Source organism: Oncorhynchus mykiss, chromosome 13, assembly GCF_057628025.1.
Source record: "Oncorhynchus mykiss isolate SJ-2025 chromosome 13, ASM5762802v1, whole genome shotgun sequence".
In the NCBI taxonomy this organism is placed as follows: Eukaryota; Metazoa; Chordata; class Actinopteri; order Salmoniformes; family Salmonidae; genus Oncorhynchus; species Oncorhynchus mykiss.
The window spans coordinates 63,731,993-63,748,701 of record NC_143034.1 but is presented as its reverse complement, the minus strand read 5'-3'; the positions used below and the strand labels follow the sequence as shown (position 1 = coordinate 63,748,701).

Genomic DNA, 16,709 nt, shown 5'->3' with positions numbered 1-16,709 from the left:
CTTATTTGTGAATCCTTTATAATTAGACTGGCATATAGGCGTATGCTACTGGCCCCCATCAGAAGTGTTTAAAAAATCTCATAAAAAATACACAAAACAGTCATTCGAATTGATTGGTGTTATTAGTTGTTGTTCGCCCTAGGCTTCATGGCAAATACGCCTTGCAGTAGGCTACGTCTGTAAATGTAAGATGATACAGCAATGGCTGGCTGCACTGGAAGGTTGTGGTGTGGTGATAAAGGGGGAATGTGAAACATCGCACTTGTTCTATTTATATGCTCCAACGTGTACAACGAGGTTTCTGTTTGACTACAGAAAGCTGAGTCATCTCAGAGTCATGCGATCTCTTATGCGATCTTGAGGTTGGCTATTTCTTTAATGTCCTTCACTTGTAAAGATAGTCCTGTGTGTGTTTTCTTGTTCCAGTTCAATGGCCCGTCTTGTAGCCTAATTATATATTCTTCAAATTGACCGCCAAGTGGCCTCGCTTTATATGACTGTGTGTATGGGGCAAAATTGGGCTACCTTGAATCATAAATGGTTATTCGGCTCTCCCAAATATAGAACCCCTTTAAGTTACAGAACAATTTCACCAAAAGGGTTCTTAAAGTATTCATTGCGGGTTAATTTGTTGGGTGAACGGGGTCTACCTGGAACCAAAAAAGTGTTCTGCCTGGAACTACATTAGGTTATCCTTTAGACAGCAGAAGAACAATTTATGGGCCAATTTTTACAAGAGTATGTCCAACTCCAGATATATTTAAACCTATTTTCCGATATGTATTATTTGCACCTTTGGGAATTTGCTATCCACACCTAACACCTTGATTGAAAATAGACTTGTTGATGCATTTCGATGAAGCATTTCTGTTGTTTACTATCCAAGTGCATATGTCCAAAACTAAGGTTGTACGTTCCCCTTACTAGTGATTCTGTCTTTCGTTAAGATCAAATACAATTTCTCGAAATGTGCCTACGTCAACGTTGCATTTGCCTATGTTACACTGTGTAATAAACTAAAATGGCGTGCTTCTTCGGTCAGTTAGCAAATTCAGAATGTGATTATGTATTGAAACTGACATGGAACGCCCATTGCACAACTCAAATCTGTAGTTTATTAGGCTACACCTCCAACTCTCAGCGCGTTATGCCGAGCGACCATTTCATACACCGCAAAGCCCCTGCGAACATTCGATCCGCTGCTTGATGCGGGTATAGACGAGAGAAAATGGCTGTCTCATTTTAAGCAAGTCACACACGCTGTGTATGAATAATGGAACCTTTGACTATAGGGCCAAGATATTATCCTAAAAAAGGAAGACTTATTAACGTAGATGCAATATAGCTATCCTCTAACCCTTGCGTCTACAACGGATTCCAGAGCAAATAAAATGGAGACTGATACAAGCTGGCAATGTGCCGAATTGTTAAATGATAAACATTAGTTAAGTTACTTCAGCTGTAAACATCTAAACATTTAACGCTGAAAACGGAAAACAAACACATAGGCTACTTGGGGGACAGTTGGAAAGTAGATGCCTCAACAAACGAAATGTAGCCTTCATTCACCTATCGATAAAGTCCTCATTCCTGAAATGCATGATGAAGCCACGCAAACCAATTAATTGAAACTTTTCTATATGGTTCACCAAACAAAGAACCGCCATTCTAGGTAAAATAGACCCATTCTCTATTGCTCTTAGCCTAATGATATCCGATTAAGAACCATTGACGATTGTAAAATTATATAGGCAATATTAACACGATTATAATACAGTTATACACTTTAACCTACAAAATAAAATGTCTAAAATATGTGGCCATGAACATGGACAGTGCAAACTTGAGAGCTTTGAATTCTTAAAGTTGTGATTAAGCCCAAAGTGATTAAGCCCAAAGTGAGATTTCAAACTTGCAACAAATGCATAGGGAAAGGGATGTCAGTGAGCCTATATATGACACCGATATAGTCTACCTGATCAGGCTCAAATCTATGGCGAAACGGTTTTCCATTCTATGGACAATTTCAACATTTATTGGCATGATATAGCCCAGAGAGCAATTCAGAGGTACCGAGCTGCGCTTCTAGAAATGTGCAGGACTTGTCAAAAACTCCGCTTGGTTTTGTGTATGAGAGCTATCTGCAAAAATATGAAACAACATTTGATAAACTACAAAAAAGTTGAATGTGTAATTTGACTTTTGTGCATGGATCAAATAAAGGAAATTCAATTTAGAAGCGAACGCATTCCAAAAGAGAATTGCTGAAATTATTTTATTTGTCCCTGCTTTTAGGATTAATAGAACCAGCTATTTCCCGAAAAATGCTTTCAAATAAGGACATCACCGGACACTCCCCATGTGCGTGCATCGCCAATTTACATTTAATACAGGAGCAACATTCACTGCCTTGCTCAAGGGCACATCGACAGATTTTTTCACCTAGTTGGCTCTAGGATTAGAACCAACAACCTTTCAATTACTGGCCCAACACTCTTACCAGCCGATTAAAACCTTTCTCAAAATGTGTTAAATTGGCCCATCAATTGACATATCTATCTGTTCCAAGATTGAATGGCACACTCCCAGTGCCGAAAAACATTATTTGATAAGCAACTCCCAATGAAAGACCTCGGCATGTTTTCCAGTCCAGTCCAAGGTCTTTCACAATGTAATGGTTACACTGGTTTTAGATTAGGTCTATAGACAAGGTCATGGCCCATATTATGAAGTCTAAACAAGCCATTCAACATGTTCTGATGCTCATGTAACGTTTATGTATATGCATACTCCCTCCCAATATAGATAGTTCTACTTTCCTTGTTACACTTGACTGGTCTGGGCCCGAATCATTGAGAAGCGCGCCCGCCTGTAAACTCGAAAGTTCCAGGAAGCAATACATTGACACATTTTGAGCCAAAATTCCAGGTATGTGCGCTTTTTTTCAACTGCATTCGAATCCATAATTTGGGTTGTCAATCAATTGGGCTTTGGGAGTTACTGTAGGCTACCATGCACATCTAAATAGAGTTAAGCATACATCTCAAATGGTCATTATGGAAACCCTAGATACAGTTGACAAATGTATAACTCTCACAGCACGTCTCCCACCAAAAGACAAGGCAACCTGACGCATCTCACGGCCATTATATAGGCCGAATTATGAATAGATCGACTGCATGCTCATTAGACGAGCCTACTGGATAGGCCAAGGTTATGCGTGTGGGGGGAAAAGAACAACCGAAGTCGAGGTCTACCACCCCATGACAGAACTTACCAGAAGGACAAATCTTGTATGTAGTCAGACCAAGACACATTGCTGAAACGGCACGTGAGTTTGTAAAAGCCTCAGTTGTGTTCTTACAAAAATGGAGTGAGTGTGGGAATACGTCAGTTGTAGCCTACATCAAACAGCCTACAAATGTGCAGCTGTGCGTGCGTCTTATTCAAAGTTCATGTAAAAGACGTGAGACTTGGTTGATAGAAGTGAAAGTCTAATAGAGGTCTTCCTTCCCATTCTACAAAGCCTTCTACAAGAGGTATCACAATGTGATATTGCACAAGACCCTCACCCCCCCTCTATGTGGTAGTTCTGATTACATTCCTGCCAAGGGTCAAGCTGTCTCGCTCCAACAGAAAAATAACCCATCAGTAAGTAGTAATAACACAAGTGCCCAGTAGTTATTTAACAGTTATTTACCAGTTATTTAAGACAGAAGGCCCTTTGTTCTGGATTGTATATGTGCTTATGTAACTTCATATGTGGTTCCATTCAGAGGTCACATTATTACCAACATTAATGTTTTTTAAAGGAAAGTTAGCCATTTTTGTCAAGTTGAAAACACAAAATGTGGTCGGCAGCCAAGGCCTAAATATTAACTTTAGTTTCCAAATAAAGAACATCACATGGCATATAAGTAGAATAAGGTGAATAATTATTAAAAAATGTATATATATATATATAATATTTTTTGGGGTAGTTGAAGGCAATTATAATGGCTGTTACAATATGCCAGTCTAAAAATAAAATATTTTTTCCCATACTGACTGAAATAATACTTCAATTCATTTGCCTTAAGAACTGAATGTCATGCACAGCATGTCCCCATAGCAGGCCAAAGTCAGACAATGTCAGAAAAAGGTCAGTTCTCTTGCTTTATTGTAAAACATAACATAGCTGTGCCAACAGTACTAATTCCAGCCCCTCCCCATCGGAACACACCTTAAAACAATGATTTTGCCTTTGAACCAACAAGTGCAGGGAAATGTAACCTGGCTCCAACAAATCAATGGTAACCAAAAGGATTCAAAACGTTACAAAGTTGTGCTAAATGATGTACAGACAGGTATAAGATGTTCCACCTCTAATGCAGAGGGCATCTAAGTGAGCTTAGTTTTGGACAGCAAAATAATCATGATAATAAATAATATCTATTTAATCATTATCATCATAACAATCATATGTAAATCCATAATCTGTCATTTTCTTTCTTGCTTTGCATTCAGTGTGCATCGAAGGCAATTTAGACTGTAATGTAGGTTACATCCAACAAGGTTTCAACGACAGAAGAAACAACTCTAACTTTAGCAGCAATATCAAAAGAGCTTGTGCTCATTGGATCATGTGTGTTAGGATCAAAATATCAGCCTCTAAACATAAGCGACTCACAATTAGCTTTTCTATTTTGCACAGAGATGGGTGTTAGGAAACACTGAAAATACACATGTATGACTTGTAACCCAGGTAGCTTCGATAAGCTAAAGACAAAGAAGTTATACATGTCAATCTATCAGGCCTTTGTAAAGCAAGCGTCAAGTTAAGATGAATGCCCCTACTGTATGTGTGAGATGCAGAGGAGGCTGGTGGGAGGAGCTATAGGAGGACAGTCATTATAATGGATGGGATGGAATTAATGGAATGGAGTCAAACATGTGGTTTCCATATGTTTGATATGTTTGACTCCAATCCATTTATTCCACTCCAGCCATTACGATAAGCCTTTCCTACCAGCCTCCTCTGGAGAAAAATGTCACCCTGTCATAAGGTCAACTTAAATGCAAAAATAGTCCTACATAGATGTGCCACAAATAGTTCTGCATAGACCTGCCACAAATAGTCCTACATAGACCTGCTGTATGGGCTTAGTAGACCATCTGTGGGGTCTTCACCCATGCAATACATCAACCTAATTAGGGTCACAAGTCAATTAATCAGAAATTATCTTAAAGGAAAAATGACTCAGTTGATAAATGAAAACTCTGGTCATCATTACTCACCTCTGAGAGCTAATTTCTTAAATTGTTTGCCTTCCTGCCACCGTGCAATTCAATAGTGCAAGTTATATTATACACTTTGTTTTCTCAAAAGGAAAACATGCAATGTAGCAGCTCATGGCTAAGATTGACAGGGTTTGCTGAAACCGGTGTTCAGTTAGTTGAAATATATGTGTGTAACTCTATTTTTCAAACGAGAGCATTGGAGGATTTGTCGGAAGTTTGCTTCAATCTCATGTCAGAGTACACCCCTCGGTGAAACGGGGTCTGTATGATGTTGCTGTGGGTGCCCGGCACACCCAACATTCATATTTGCATTTCTTCTTCCATTCATTTCTCCTGCACTCACAAACAATAACAAAACTCACCAACATGAAATATGACACAGTAGCCTCAGACTGAGCACACCTGGCTGGAGGGGATTGTAAAACAATGGAAATACGTATAAATCATATGGAGAATACATATACAGTACATAGTACAAATGAATATACACACATAGGTGAATGCAATGAAGTGCTTTTAAACGGATCTTTGATCACCATAGTTACTCAACATCATCTACTTATGGACCAAAATAACCGCCATTATTAAGTAGAACATACTGTATGTATAAAACGGCTTACATCTCAGGCTAAACTCTTAGGGAAAAAAAGGTGCTATCTAGAACCTAAAAGGGTCATTCGGCTGTCTACATAGGAGAACCCTTTGTAGGACTCTTTTCGGTACTAGGTAGAACCCTTTTGGTTCCAGGTAGAACCCTTTTGGGTTCGATGTAGAACCCTTTCCACACAGGGTTCTACATGGAACACAAAAGGGTTCTACTTGGAACCAGAAAGGGTTCTCATATGGCGACAGACAAAAAAAACTTTTCAAACCCTTTTTTCTAAGATTGTATATGTTTGGTATATACCATCAAGCCACAACAGCAAAAGCTATTCTATATGACTTGATATTTCATAATGGACATTTCACTAGTAATTAACATCCACCTGAATGCAGTCACTGAAATCCATGAGGGCACTTTCTTGGCAACCACATTACCGAAGAGTTGAAGTATAAAACATTGTAAGAAATGTATTGATTTTGAATTATAAATTATAAATCTCCATATGTACAAATCTTCACGTTTATTTTTACATATACACATATTGATAAAGCCGTCAAATCAGTAGTCCTCTGTTTCGATAGGTCCAGGGACTGTTAAACAGAAACGTATTCCTTAAAAGTGACCGTGAGACAGTTCGTGGTGATGTCAGTGATGACAATGTTGCCCATAAAAGGAGAGAACATTAAGACAGACTCTTCTTTAGCCTCCTCTGTTGTTGTTGTTGCTGTTGTTGTTGTCGTTGTTGTTGTCTCTGACTCCTGTACCACTGCAGTTGGATCCTTATGCTCCGGTTCTGGCTCTGGCTCAGGTTCAGGTTGCTTTCTGGTTCTAGAACAGCTAAGATCCATAGGTTCTTCCTGACTGATGCTGGTGTCCGTAATCTCATACCCATACCCGCTACTGCTGCTCCGGCGGGGGACAATGAGGTGGAGGTCCATGGGTTTGTCCTGGGGCGGAGTGGGCACAGCACTGGGGACACTGATGCTCCTGGAGCTCAGAAACGTTTTACACGCGCCCCTGTCCTCCTCGGGGTGGGAGAGCTTGCGTTTGCGGTCGTTATTTGTGGTGGGGAGTGTCCGTGTCTGGTCCATAGGGCTAGGGGTGGGGAGGCTAGTATCCATCGCCCAGGGGGAAGGGGTTGGGTTGGTGGTTAGCTGTAGGGGGTGATCATCCGGTAAGTCCGCCTGGCCCCTCGCAACCTCTGTGTTGTATTCCTCAGCCGTGCTGGGCGATGGTTTGGAGAAATGTCCGTCTTCTGGAGAGCGTTTCTTGGGATGCTCAGCGGCCGGCGTGGAACTGGCATTACAGATCTCTTTAGGGACATTGGTGGTTCCCTGTACCTTGGACATGTCTGACTGCTCAGCGTGTTGAGGTTTCTCTTCTCCAGTCAAGTCTGAAGAGTGTTTACCCTTGGCCGCCCCAGCCTTGTTGCCGTCCATGTACTTGCTCATGACGATGACAATGCGTCCATTCTTGTTCTTGTTCTTGATGATCTTCATCTTGCTGCTGACAGCACTGGGTAGGGCTGCCTCCTTTGGGCTGGGCTTCAGGGCGCATTCGCTCTCAGCCTCGTTGACACGCACCGCTGCTTTCTTCATCTCCACCACCGTCACGTCTTTGACTTTGCTCAGGCAGCCCGTGTTTTTGTCGCGAACCCATTTCTGCTGCAGTGCCGGTGGCAGGTTCCACCCAGGGTTGGGATTGGTGGGCGGACTGGGTTCCTGACCTTTGACCATGTCTTTGGGCCTGGTGGACTGGGTGTTGTACATATTAGGGTCAGGCTGGTAGTGGTGGTGTTTCTTGCTGTTGAGCTGATAGAATAACTTCTTCTTCCCGTTGCCCAGCTGGTCCGCTGAGACTTCCTGTTTGCTGGGCTGGTACTGGTGGTGCTTCTTGCTGTTCAGCTGGTACTGTTGGGGCTGGGAGCGGTGCGTCTGGATCGGGTCTGACCTGAGGTAGTTCTCGGCCTCCGGAGACGTCTCCTCAAATCCAGCAGGGATGCTGGATCTCCGTGCAAACGAGGGAAGCTGAAAAAGTCGGAAGACAATGGAAGGTTATTATTCTGAAAAATGAAGGCACTCCTTTCATCTTTTATTGTTCGGGTTTAACTGATGAGGGAAATAGAAAAGGCAAAAGATAACCAACAGAAATCTATCCTAAGTCTACATTTATGCTATGTTGCTTCTCATAACTAGTCCTTAGCCGTAGCCAGCAATCCAATCCAATTCAAAAGGACATTATAAATCCCCTCAAGGGTAATTCAAGACATTGTCGGAGCACAAGAATACAATATCATTGCATAAATTATCCACATACTGTAAGCCTAAATGCAACACACAGGCCTTGGCTAATGGCTACATTTGTACATTGGGATTCAGATGTTATCGGAACATTACATTCTAGTTCTTGGCTAACCTGGCATAAAGGACACAGACAACCGATCTATAACTTTGTGTGAGGAGAGCATCCAGTCAGTGCTCTCGGTCTGGGATTCCTTCCTCCATCTTCTCAGATCCCTCCCCCCTCTTTCCCTCTCCACTTCCCATGCATGACCCACCCCCCAGGCCATGAGAATGCTATTTCAGAAAGGGGAGGAAGACGCTATGTCTGTGACCTCAGGGTCACTTAGGTGCCACTAGACATGTCACGCATGATCCTTGATGTCAAACCACGTGTGGTTGTAGCAAAGTGGTGTGTCTCTTAAAGGCCCACTTTGTACAGACATTTTTGAGGATTGTCTATCCTTGCATCCATATCTATGAACTTGAGAGTGGTTACATTTCTCCAGCCTTATCCGTCAGCTTTGTAGCAAACTAAGTGGCAGGGCTGCCATTTTGTTGTTTTTCAAATGAAGTGGGTCTTTCAGGGCTTGACTACTCGTAGTAATAAACACAGTGGCACTAAATCACTAGCCTTTTGTAATTAAATCTGGCTCCAAGTGTGTTCTTACAAAATACTCAACCTCAGGGAACTGTGAACTATGTTCTGTTATTCTTTCACTTCTGCTTTGAATAATTCTAGAAAAGGCACATTTTAGAGCTAACAAATTGCTCGCGTGAAAATGGAATGGCATACCAAATTTCCCATAGGCAACATGGTTATTCATTTGGGGAGGAGAAAATAACACTTGTAAAATCTTAAAAGGGAAACAGCCATTTGCACATGTGGCTATTAGCATAAAATAAAATGAATGCGCTCAAGCAATACTTCCAGAGCCTGAGGCAACAAACTGGGTTTCATGATGAGTGTGTAGGTCAGACCAGCTGGAGGGCCCCATACCTCTCTCTCTCTTTCCTAATGTAAATCTACTCAAAATAACCACAGATATAATGACAGGGATCTCCAAAACACCTGACACTGGTGTGTTACAGGAACTTCTGCTCTCTCTCTCTCTCTTTCTCTCTCTCTCTCTCTCTGGCAACAGAATGGCAACAGAATGGCTGACTGAAATTCCTGTTATTTCTAAACAAATGGAACTATTAAACATAAAAACAATATGGACAATAAGGCGGGGATGATGATCGTTACCTGGACTAAGAGATGTTTTGGTTTTGGTCCACGTTTACGATATCCCATCAACTGTTCCTGTCTCTCTCTGTAAAAGATGATGAAACAAACATATATTTACCATGAGGGTGGAGGTTGGCAGGAAACATCATCTTGTGTCATCAAAAGATGTTTGACGTATTACATACTGGTAGCTTTACAAAATATTAATGAACTGTACACATTGACAGATGTGCACAAACAGAGCTAAGTTTGCAAATATATCTCTCTATTGGTCTTATTAATAATTCTGTAGCATCTCTAGACCAATTTCTTTTTGAAATAATCTCTTCAAGGTCAAAAGTGGAATTCTGATTTTGAAGGCTAATGAAGACCCGTGTGTGACATGCTGCAAAGCATTCTGGTCTGTCTGTATTTGCATAACTCTCTCCATAGTAATATGCCCATCATTCCATATTCTCATTATAATGAAGGATTTCAATTAGTTCTACAGCAGGGGGAGAATCTCCCCCTCTCTTCCACATCCTCTCCCACCGCCAGTCCTTACACCTCCCTATGGTTCTGTCACAGTCAAATCCTAATTAGGGTCACATGGTGTGTATGAAATTGAATAAATACAAGGTTGAAGTAGGGTTTACTGAAAATGAAATAACTGCAGCACAACAGCATCTACACTGCATAAAGATTAGGTGACAAGGTGTGTATGAAATTGAATAAATACAAGGTTGAAGTAAGGTTTACTGAAAATGAAATAACTGCAGCACAACAGCATCTACCCTGCATAAGGATTAGGTGAACACAATGGTCTATTATTAACTATGCACATTTGAATATATTGGGTTGTATTCCCGAGTAAATTACACTCACTGAATAAATGAATGTATAACTAGATTCCAGAGAACTGTAGCCTACCAAGAATAACATTATATTTGTTTGGGTTTACAAAACTCTTCCCACAAAAAGAAGAGAGAGAGCTGTGCAGGACGTTATTATTCTGTTGTGATCATATGCACAGTCATGTCCATATGAAATAATAGCTCCCTGGTTGAGGCCTTATGTCATAACATTCTCATAAATATGACCCACTAGCCCAATGGCAGCTGGACTCGACGCACCCGCACCGCTGTGCATTAGCGCATGTGGCTAACACACAGCATTAATGTAGTAGGTATTCTATGCTACGGTATGAATGTTTAAGCAAAACACTGAGCAAACCCGTGATGACACGACCAGTCCCCGTGAACTTTCTGCACCATAAAGCAATAACGTGGTGTGATTTTACAGGCAATTACAACCTCCCATGTCGATTCCCCTCCCCCATCCCCCGGGACCAGAGCAGAGCGAGCCGAACACACAGGCCTGCTCCTTCCCTCCCCACACAGCGCAGAGGCAGCGCTCTGAGACCGACCGTCCAGCCGACACAGACAAGGCCGCCGGGGGACTGGAGAATATGAGGTCGCCAACTGGAAATGCCGGAGAGCAGTGGATGTCAATTACGGTTTCCATAAATGTGATACCCATCCCCCGTACTTTAAGCTTTCAGCTTTCTATGCATCTCCCTGTCCCCACACCGACTTGAAGCACGGATTGGTGGTGGTGGCCTTTGGGGCGGGTAGCCTAGGTTATCCAGTGGGTGAGAGAGACCAGCCGCCTGCACCACGCAATGCTGTTGTGATACGTTGTTGGAGTGAAATGATTGCGACATATGTGGTCATTAACGCAATCGAGTATGCATGACATTGCATGTGATGTAGGCTATTTGTGAATTTGCGGCGCAAAATTGTTTAAGCCCTATAGGCTTTCGCACAGACATGATACTTTTATGCAGCCTTGCCTATAATCAACTCTTATAGATACTCCAAAGGTTTTAGCTAATACAAAGAGTATTCCGATCAATAGTTATGAAATAAAATGTGGTTTAAAATACCCCATTGCGTTTGAATGTAGCCAGACGATAGGCCTAATCATTCGTCGCCTGAATCTTAAAGCTAATTGTTGAAATCAGCCCATGTTTCCGACTACACAAGAGTGGTTTTGTCATTATAAGGACTTTCACAATGACATATTCATGAATTGACTCACAGGGACCAGACTATCAAAATAGTATTAGGCCTATATGCGCAAATTCGTCGTTCATTCACAATGGCATCCCCGCGCCGTTATTTCCTCCAATACTGGCTCACTTTTGACAGCAGCCCAAGTCTTCGATTGTAATAGGCTACACAATAGGGCCGTAAAGAGGGTAAATTAGGCCAATAGGAAGATTGCTAATGAAGGATATTGACTTTATACATATATTTACACAGTTTATTGATGGACAACCTCACACCGAATGTCTAATTACAACATCTTCCTCCGTTTATTTTTCTCAAGTTTATTTTATTTTGTAGCAGTTCTTTGCATAGGACTAGCCTACATTAACTGCCATGCAGTGGAGCATGGACTCATTGAGACCCAGACCTTGACAACAACCCATGGAATAGTCTAGGCTATTAAAATGCAGAATTTAATCCTAAAACTATGCACACGTGCGTGTATCTAATCAATCCATAAACGTGTCTTTGGAGTTCTCCCAACATTCAAACACATCCCCCCATGGGAGGCGGTGTGGTGTATGAATAACATGCGCTGCTATACCCACCGCCCCCCTCCTCTCGTGACCATATAAGGTCATGACTCAACTCGAGGCTGCTAGGCCATATCCAAGGTCTCTCACCTGTTTTGGAACGCCACGAGAAGGCGCGGGTCAAGGATGTTTTCCTCGGGTTCCCATGTGTTGTATCTGTAGAAAGAACAGAAAACAATATGTAATTCATGTTGAGAAAAACAACATAGGCTATTCCCTTTTACAATATAGAGGCTAAGGTTGTCTCAATATATTATAGGTTATTTTTTTATGTTTTTTTACCTTTATTTAACCAGGCAAATCAGTTAAGAACAAATTCTTATTTTCAATGACTGCCTAGGAACAGTGGGTTAACTCCCTGTTCAGGGGCAGAACGACAGATTTGTACCTTGTCAGTTTATGAATTACATACTATCCTTGACTCTAGCCCACAACGTCGTTACAGTAGTCTTCATGCGTAAAGTAGCCTATACACCAGCATGTTCCAAAAATGTGTTATAGCCTACTAATGGGTTCATCTCTTGGATGATTCACTATGTCTGGCAAGGGAAGACAATTCCAAAACCAATACGGATCATGCCTGCCATAGCAAATAACCCTGGGTATGTCTCAAGTAGGCTACGCGAGAGAGAGAGCAGTACACCATTCAAAAGACAGGGTAGGGTCCCTGCTCTATCCAAACGCGAACGGTATAAAACCAATACTCTTTGCACTGTGCACCGAGTTACAGTCGGCCATTTTAACACCACTGTCTCGTAAATTCGCTGGCAGTGCAGAAATAATTAAAACGGGATTACATGGCTGTGCCTACCCCCTTCCCTCGCATAAATTAGTGAAGGCATCCGTATCGTTCTCCCTCTCTTTCTCGCTGGCTTTCTCGCTCCCCTCTATCTCTATTTAGCTCGCGCGCGCGTCCCCGTAGCTGCCTTTCGAGCGAGGATTTTTTTGTTGAAAAACAAAATCGGTTGCTGCCTGCAAAATCCACATATGGGTACTATCGTGTGTCCGAGCATTTAAAATCATATGAGCAATACAATGTTTCACACTTACTTGGGAGACCACCCTCTCCACTTTACCAGGTATTCTATTTTGCCCTGTAGGAGAAGGGAGAAAGAGAGAGATTTGGTGAGAAAACCGATAACATTCTAATTGAGCTCAACGCTATTGAAATGTGCATTGGAGAGAAGTTTTACCTTCCGAATGCGCTTCTTTTCGATACCCTCCACCGCAAAGACGTGCTCTCCCGCGGCAGGTAGCTCCATTCTGGCTTGAATCCGTTTGAAGCGAACGAACGTTGAAATACGTTGATGCCTTCGTTCACTCGGTGCGTTCTCTCCTTTGGTAATTTTCCAGTTATAAGAAACCAAACTGTAATCCCTCCACCACTCCTCTCTCTCGCTCCTTCTCGCTCTCTCTGTCGCTCTCTTGCCCTCTCCTCTCTCTCTCTCACACACACACTCTCGCTGGGTCCTGGCTCGAAGGCAGTAAGCAGAAAGATATCCACAGTCCACACTAGTGAGGCTGCAAGAACACTTCATGCAATAGCCAGGCACATGACGTCAGAGCGAAGAGGGGGAGGTGAAAGGCAGAGGTTTGTACCCGCTCGGTGTGTGTGGAGCAGAGTTGGGCTGCAAGAGACAGGCAGCTATGGAAATGATAATCCATTACTGTATAATTTACATCCACGAGCAAACCATACCTTTGTTGACTAAATATGTATCCTATACCAGGTTCATTCGATCTGCACAATATGTATGTTGAATTGGAATCTTCCAAAGCCATTTAGAAAAATAAAATACAAAAATGTAGTTTGAGAACGTGTTTCATGTTTAGGACTTTTCAGAGGTGTATAACAACATGCTACTGATGCTTTATAGTCTATTTTCCCAAAAAATTATACTTGGCAATTTGTATCATCAACTTGCTGGGAATAGAAAGGAATTGAACAGAATATAATATAAGACGCAGGTGCAAAGTGTTCTCCGAATGTTAGGCACATAAGAGCCTGTCGATACGATGATCGTGTCTGTAAATGTAATAGATACATTATACAATGGTTTCAAGAATTGCTAATCAAAATACGTTATGAAAGAGTTTTCATAATGAAGCCTAAGAGCCGAAATTGGTCAGTGGGACAACACGTGTCAACCTTCAGATTAATGTAAACGTGTTGTTGTGGATGCTGAAAATGTTAATAATAACTTTACTATATTCAAAGGGAAATTGGGTCATATTTTAAGGTTTCCTAAAGAAATGGGCACAATTCAATGAAGAGGGGCATTGGTTTAATGCGACCCCAGTAGGCTAGGCTATGCGTCATGTTCTTCAATGACGACCATAAACTGCCTATTGACTTTACCTTTTGACTTTCATGATCATACTCAATGCAGTAGCCTGCTTGAATTATTTTAAAATGTGGAGAGCCTATCGGTTATGAGGTTACCAAATATCTAGGTCATGCACTAGGCTACTCTACACCGAAACCACTTTCGTATGCTCCGGTCGTTCACAAATGCCATTTGAACATTGATAGACATCAGACGACTGCTGTAATCGATATTTTGCGTAACTTTAGGCTTATATTAGCCATATATGGCTAAATGTGCTCTCTAAAATGTAACTCAATAATATTTCAATAGGCTATTAAAATGCATGTGCAGAAAGATACGAGCTATAGTAAAGCAACTTCATATGCTACCCTGCTGTGTCGGGTACTACTTCATTTAATAGTTGTGCCATTAATATTTAAGCTACTCGTTTGTAGGAAATTAATGATTGATTAGACGACCGATAACACCATTGCGCATTTGGTGTATATGTCGCAATGGTGACACATTTTGATCAGGTCTACCTCGAAACGATTAGACGAGGGGTAAATCGAGAAGTCAACACCAACATGCCAAGTATTCTAGCTGATACATAAAGCGTTTCCCTCTCAACTATAATTCAGCACCACAAGGGTTAATGCACGATCTTCCATAGAGCGGCAACCGCCAGCCTATTGCAACCAGGCACGATACAGCGCTGCCCTTCCTTATAAGGTAATGGATAGAAACGAGTGTAATATCACACCGTGTAATAATTAAAAGCCATATTTCACACTCGAAATACATACTGGGCGACGTCCTGATACCGCCTGCCGTAAAAGCGCTCGTGAAAACGACGGATTTGGATCATATTCACGGTTTTCATTTGCCCTTCAACTGCGGTCAGAGAGCGAATACGCCCTGCTCCCTTAGCAACAGCATTCGGAGCGAAATACAATTTAACTGGGACTATAGAGCCAATACAGCCCGTAATTAAATGTCATAGGTAGCGCTCACGTTTTTCTATCGTTTGCGAATTTCCTGTCTTATTAGTTAAGCGTTTTAGAAACGAAATGCATGGCTGGAGGCAACATGAAGCCGTGGAGTGAAGACGATATCTATCATTTATAGGTGTTATTTTCAATGGCTGTTAAATTGTATATAGTAGTAGGCTCATTCCCCTTCCATGAAGTGATATTAGTAGGGATGATTTTATGACACATTGAAGGGATCATTCATTTTTCATTGGCTGCTCCTGACGCAGCCATTCTGCAATGCTGCTGCCGACTTTTTCCTGATAAGAGTTTGATGGAATGTCGCAAGTGCATTTTTGTGTTGTCTCTCACGTCGATACAAACATCCAACTCAGCACAACCACATAAATGTCTACACACTAACCTTGTATAATCACCACTGAACAGAAACGAACGAGCCTACTAAAGTAGGTTTAGAAACGCATTGCACATAATACATTGTTGTTTCAGAAGGTATTTGTCTGTTTGAACTACGTGATATGGTTTTATGTTGTAGTTTTTGTTTTTGTTTCAGCATTTACTTTTCAAGTAAAACAAATGTCGCCCCATTTAATAAACCCTATTCCAGACTCACAAACTACTGTAGGCTGTGAGAATTCAGGTATAGGCTAAATCAACCAACCTGCCAAGCCTGCGAGAATTGGTAATCATTTGGGTGTGGTTGCACATTTGCAAGTAGACTATTTTAATACATGGTCTCACACCTTGATTACATGAAACGTTTCCCGCCGTGTTGGCCTATAGCCAATGTTGTTCTCGGCCCATATGATCATTATATCCGCCTCTGAACACACAGGTGCAAAAACTCACTGGTTTGACTCCAGGCTCTGATGCATCTCTAGTCAATAGCTGTGCCTATAGTTTTAGGTAAAGGCAATCAACTTCGATTGTTCATTCCGACTAATAAAGGATTAGGATGTCTAAATACAACCGTTTCTAATTCATATTGTTGGATGTGTATTGAAGATAGTAGGTCCTCCATTCCGACAGTGTTTCTATAGCACCACATTGTTTATTTTATAGAGAGCATTTATTTAGCCGTGTTGAATCCAAACATTGTAAAATAATTCTATAGTTATGAAAGCAGCAATTGAACAAAAAAAATGACTTGAATTGATTGAAGTTTATTAACAGATAATTGCACTTTATAAAGCGGGAATAGGCCTATGCGTAAAACGGTAGGCACAATGTACCAATGCTGCTCGCAGTGTATCTCAACGTTTCTCCATGACATACGTTCACAGTCTAAGTCTTTATAAGTTGTGTCTATTTGTGACCGGATAAAGTATACCATCTTGTATGAACCGTGGACGATGTTAACCCACAATTACTACGTTATCTTATTCACACTA

The 16,709-nt window shown here is 41.5% G+C and overlaps 1 protein-coding gene across 1 annotated transcript; it reads right to left on the bottom strand.

Moving 5' to 3' along the window:
* Positions 1-4,142: 4,142 nt before the first annotated feature.
* Positions 4,143-13,662, bottom strand: LOC110486808 (E3 SUMO-protein ligase CBX4). Its single transcript, XM_090194462.1, has 5 exons — positions 13,211-13,662; positions 13,068-13,111; positions 12,108-12,173; positions 9,413-9,479; positions 4,143-7,911 (listed from the first exon to the last, which is right to left on the bottom strand). The coding sequence occupies exons 1-5, from the start codon at positions 13,553-13,555 to the stop codon at positions 6,478-6,480; spliced, it is 1,956 nt and encodes a 651-aa protein (XP_090050588.1). The 5' UTR covers positions 13,556-13,662; the 3' UTR covers positions 4,143-6,477.
* Between the last annotated feature and the right edge of the window lie 3,047 nt (positions 13,663-16,709).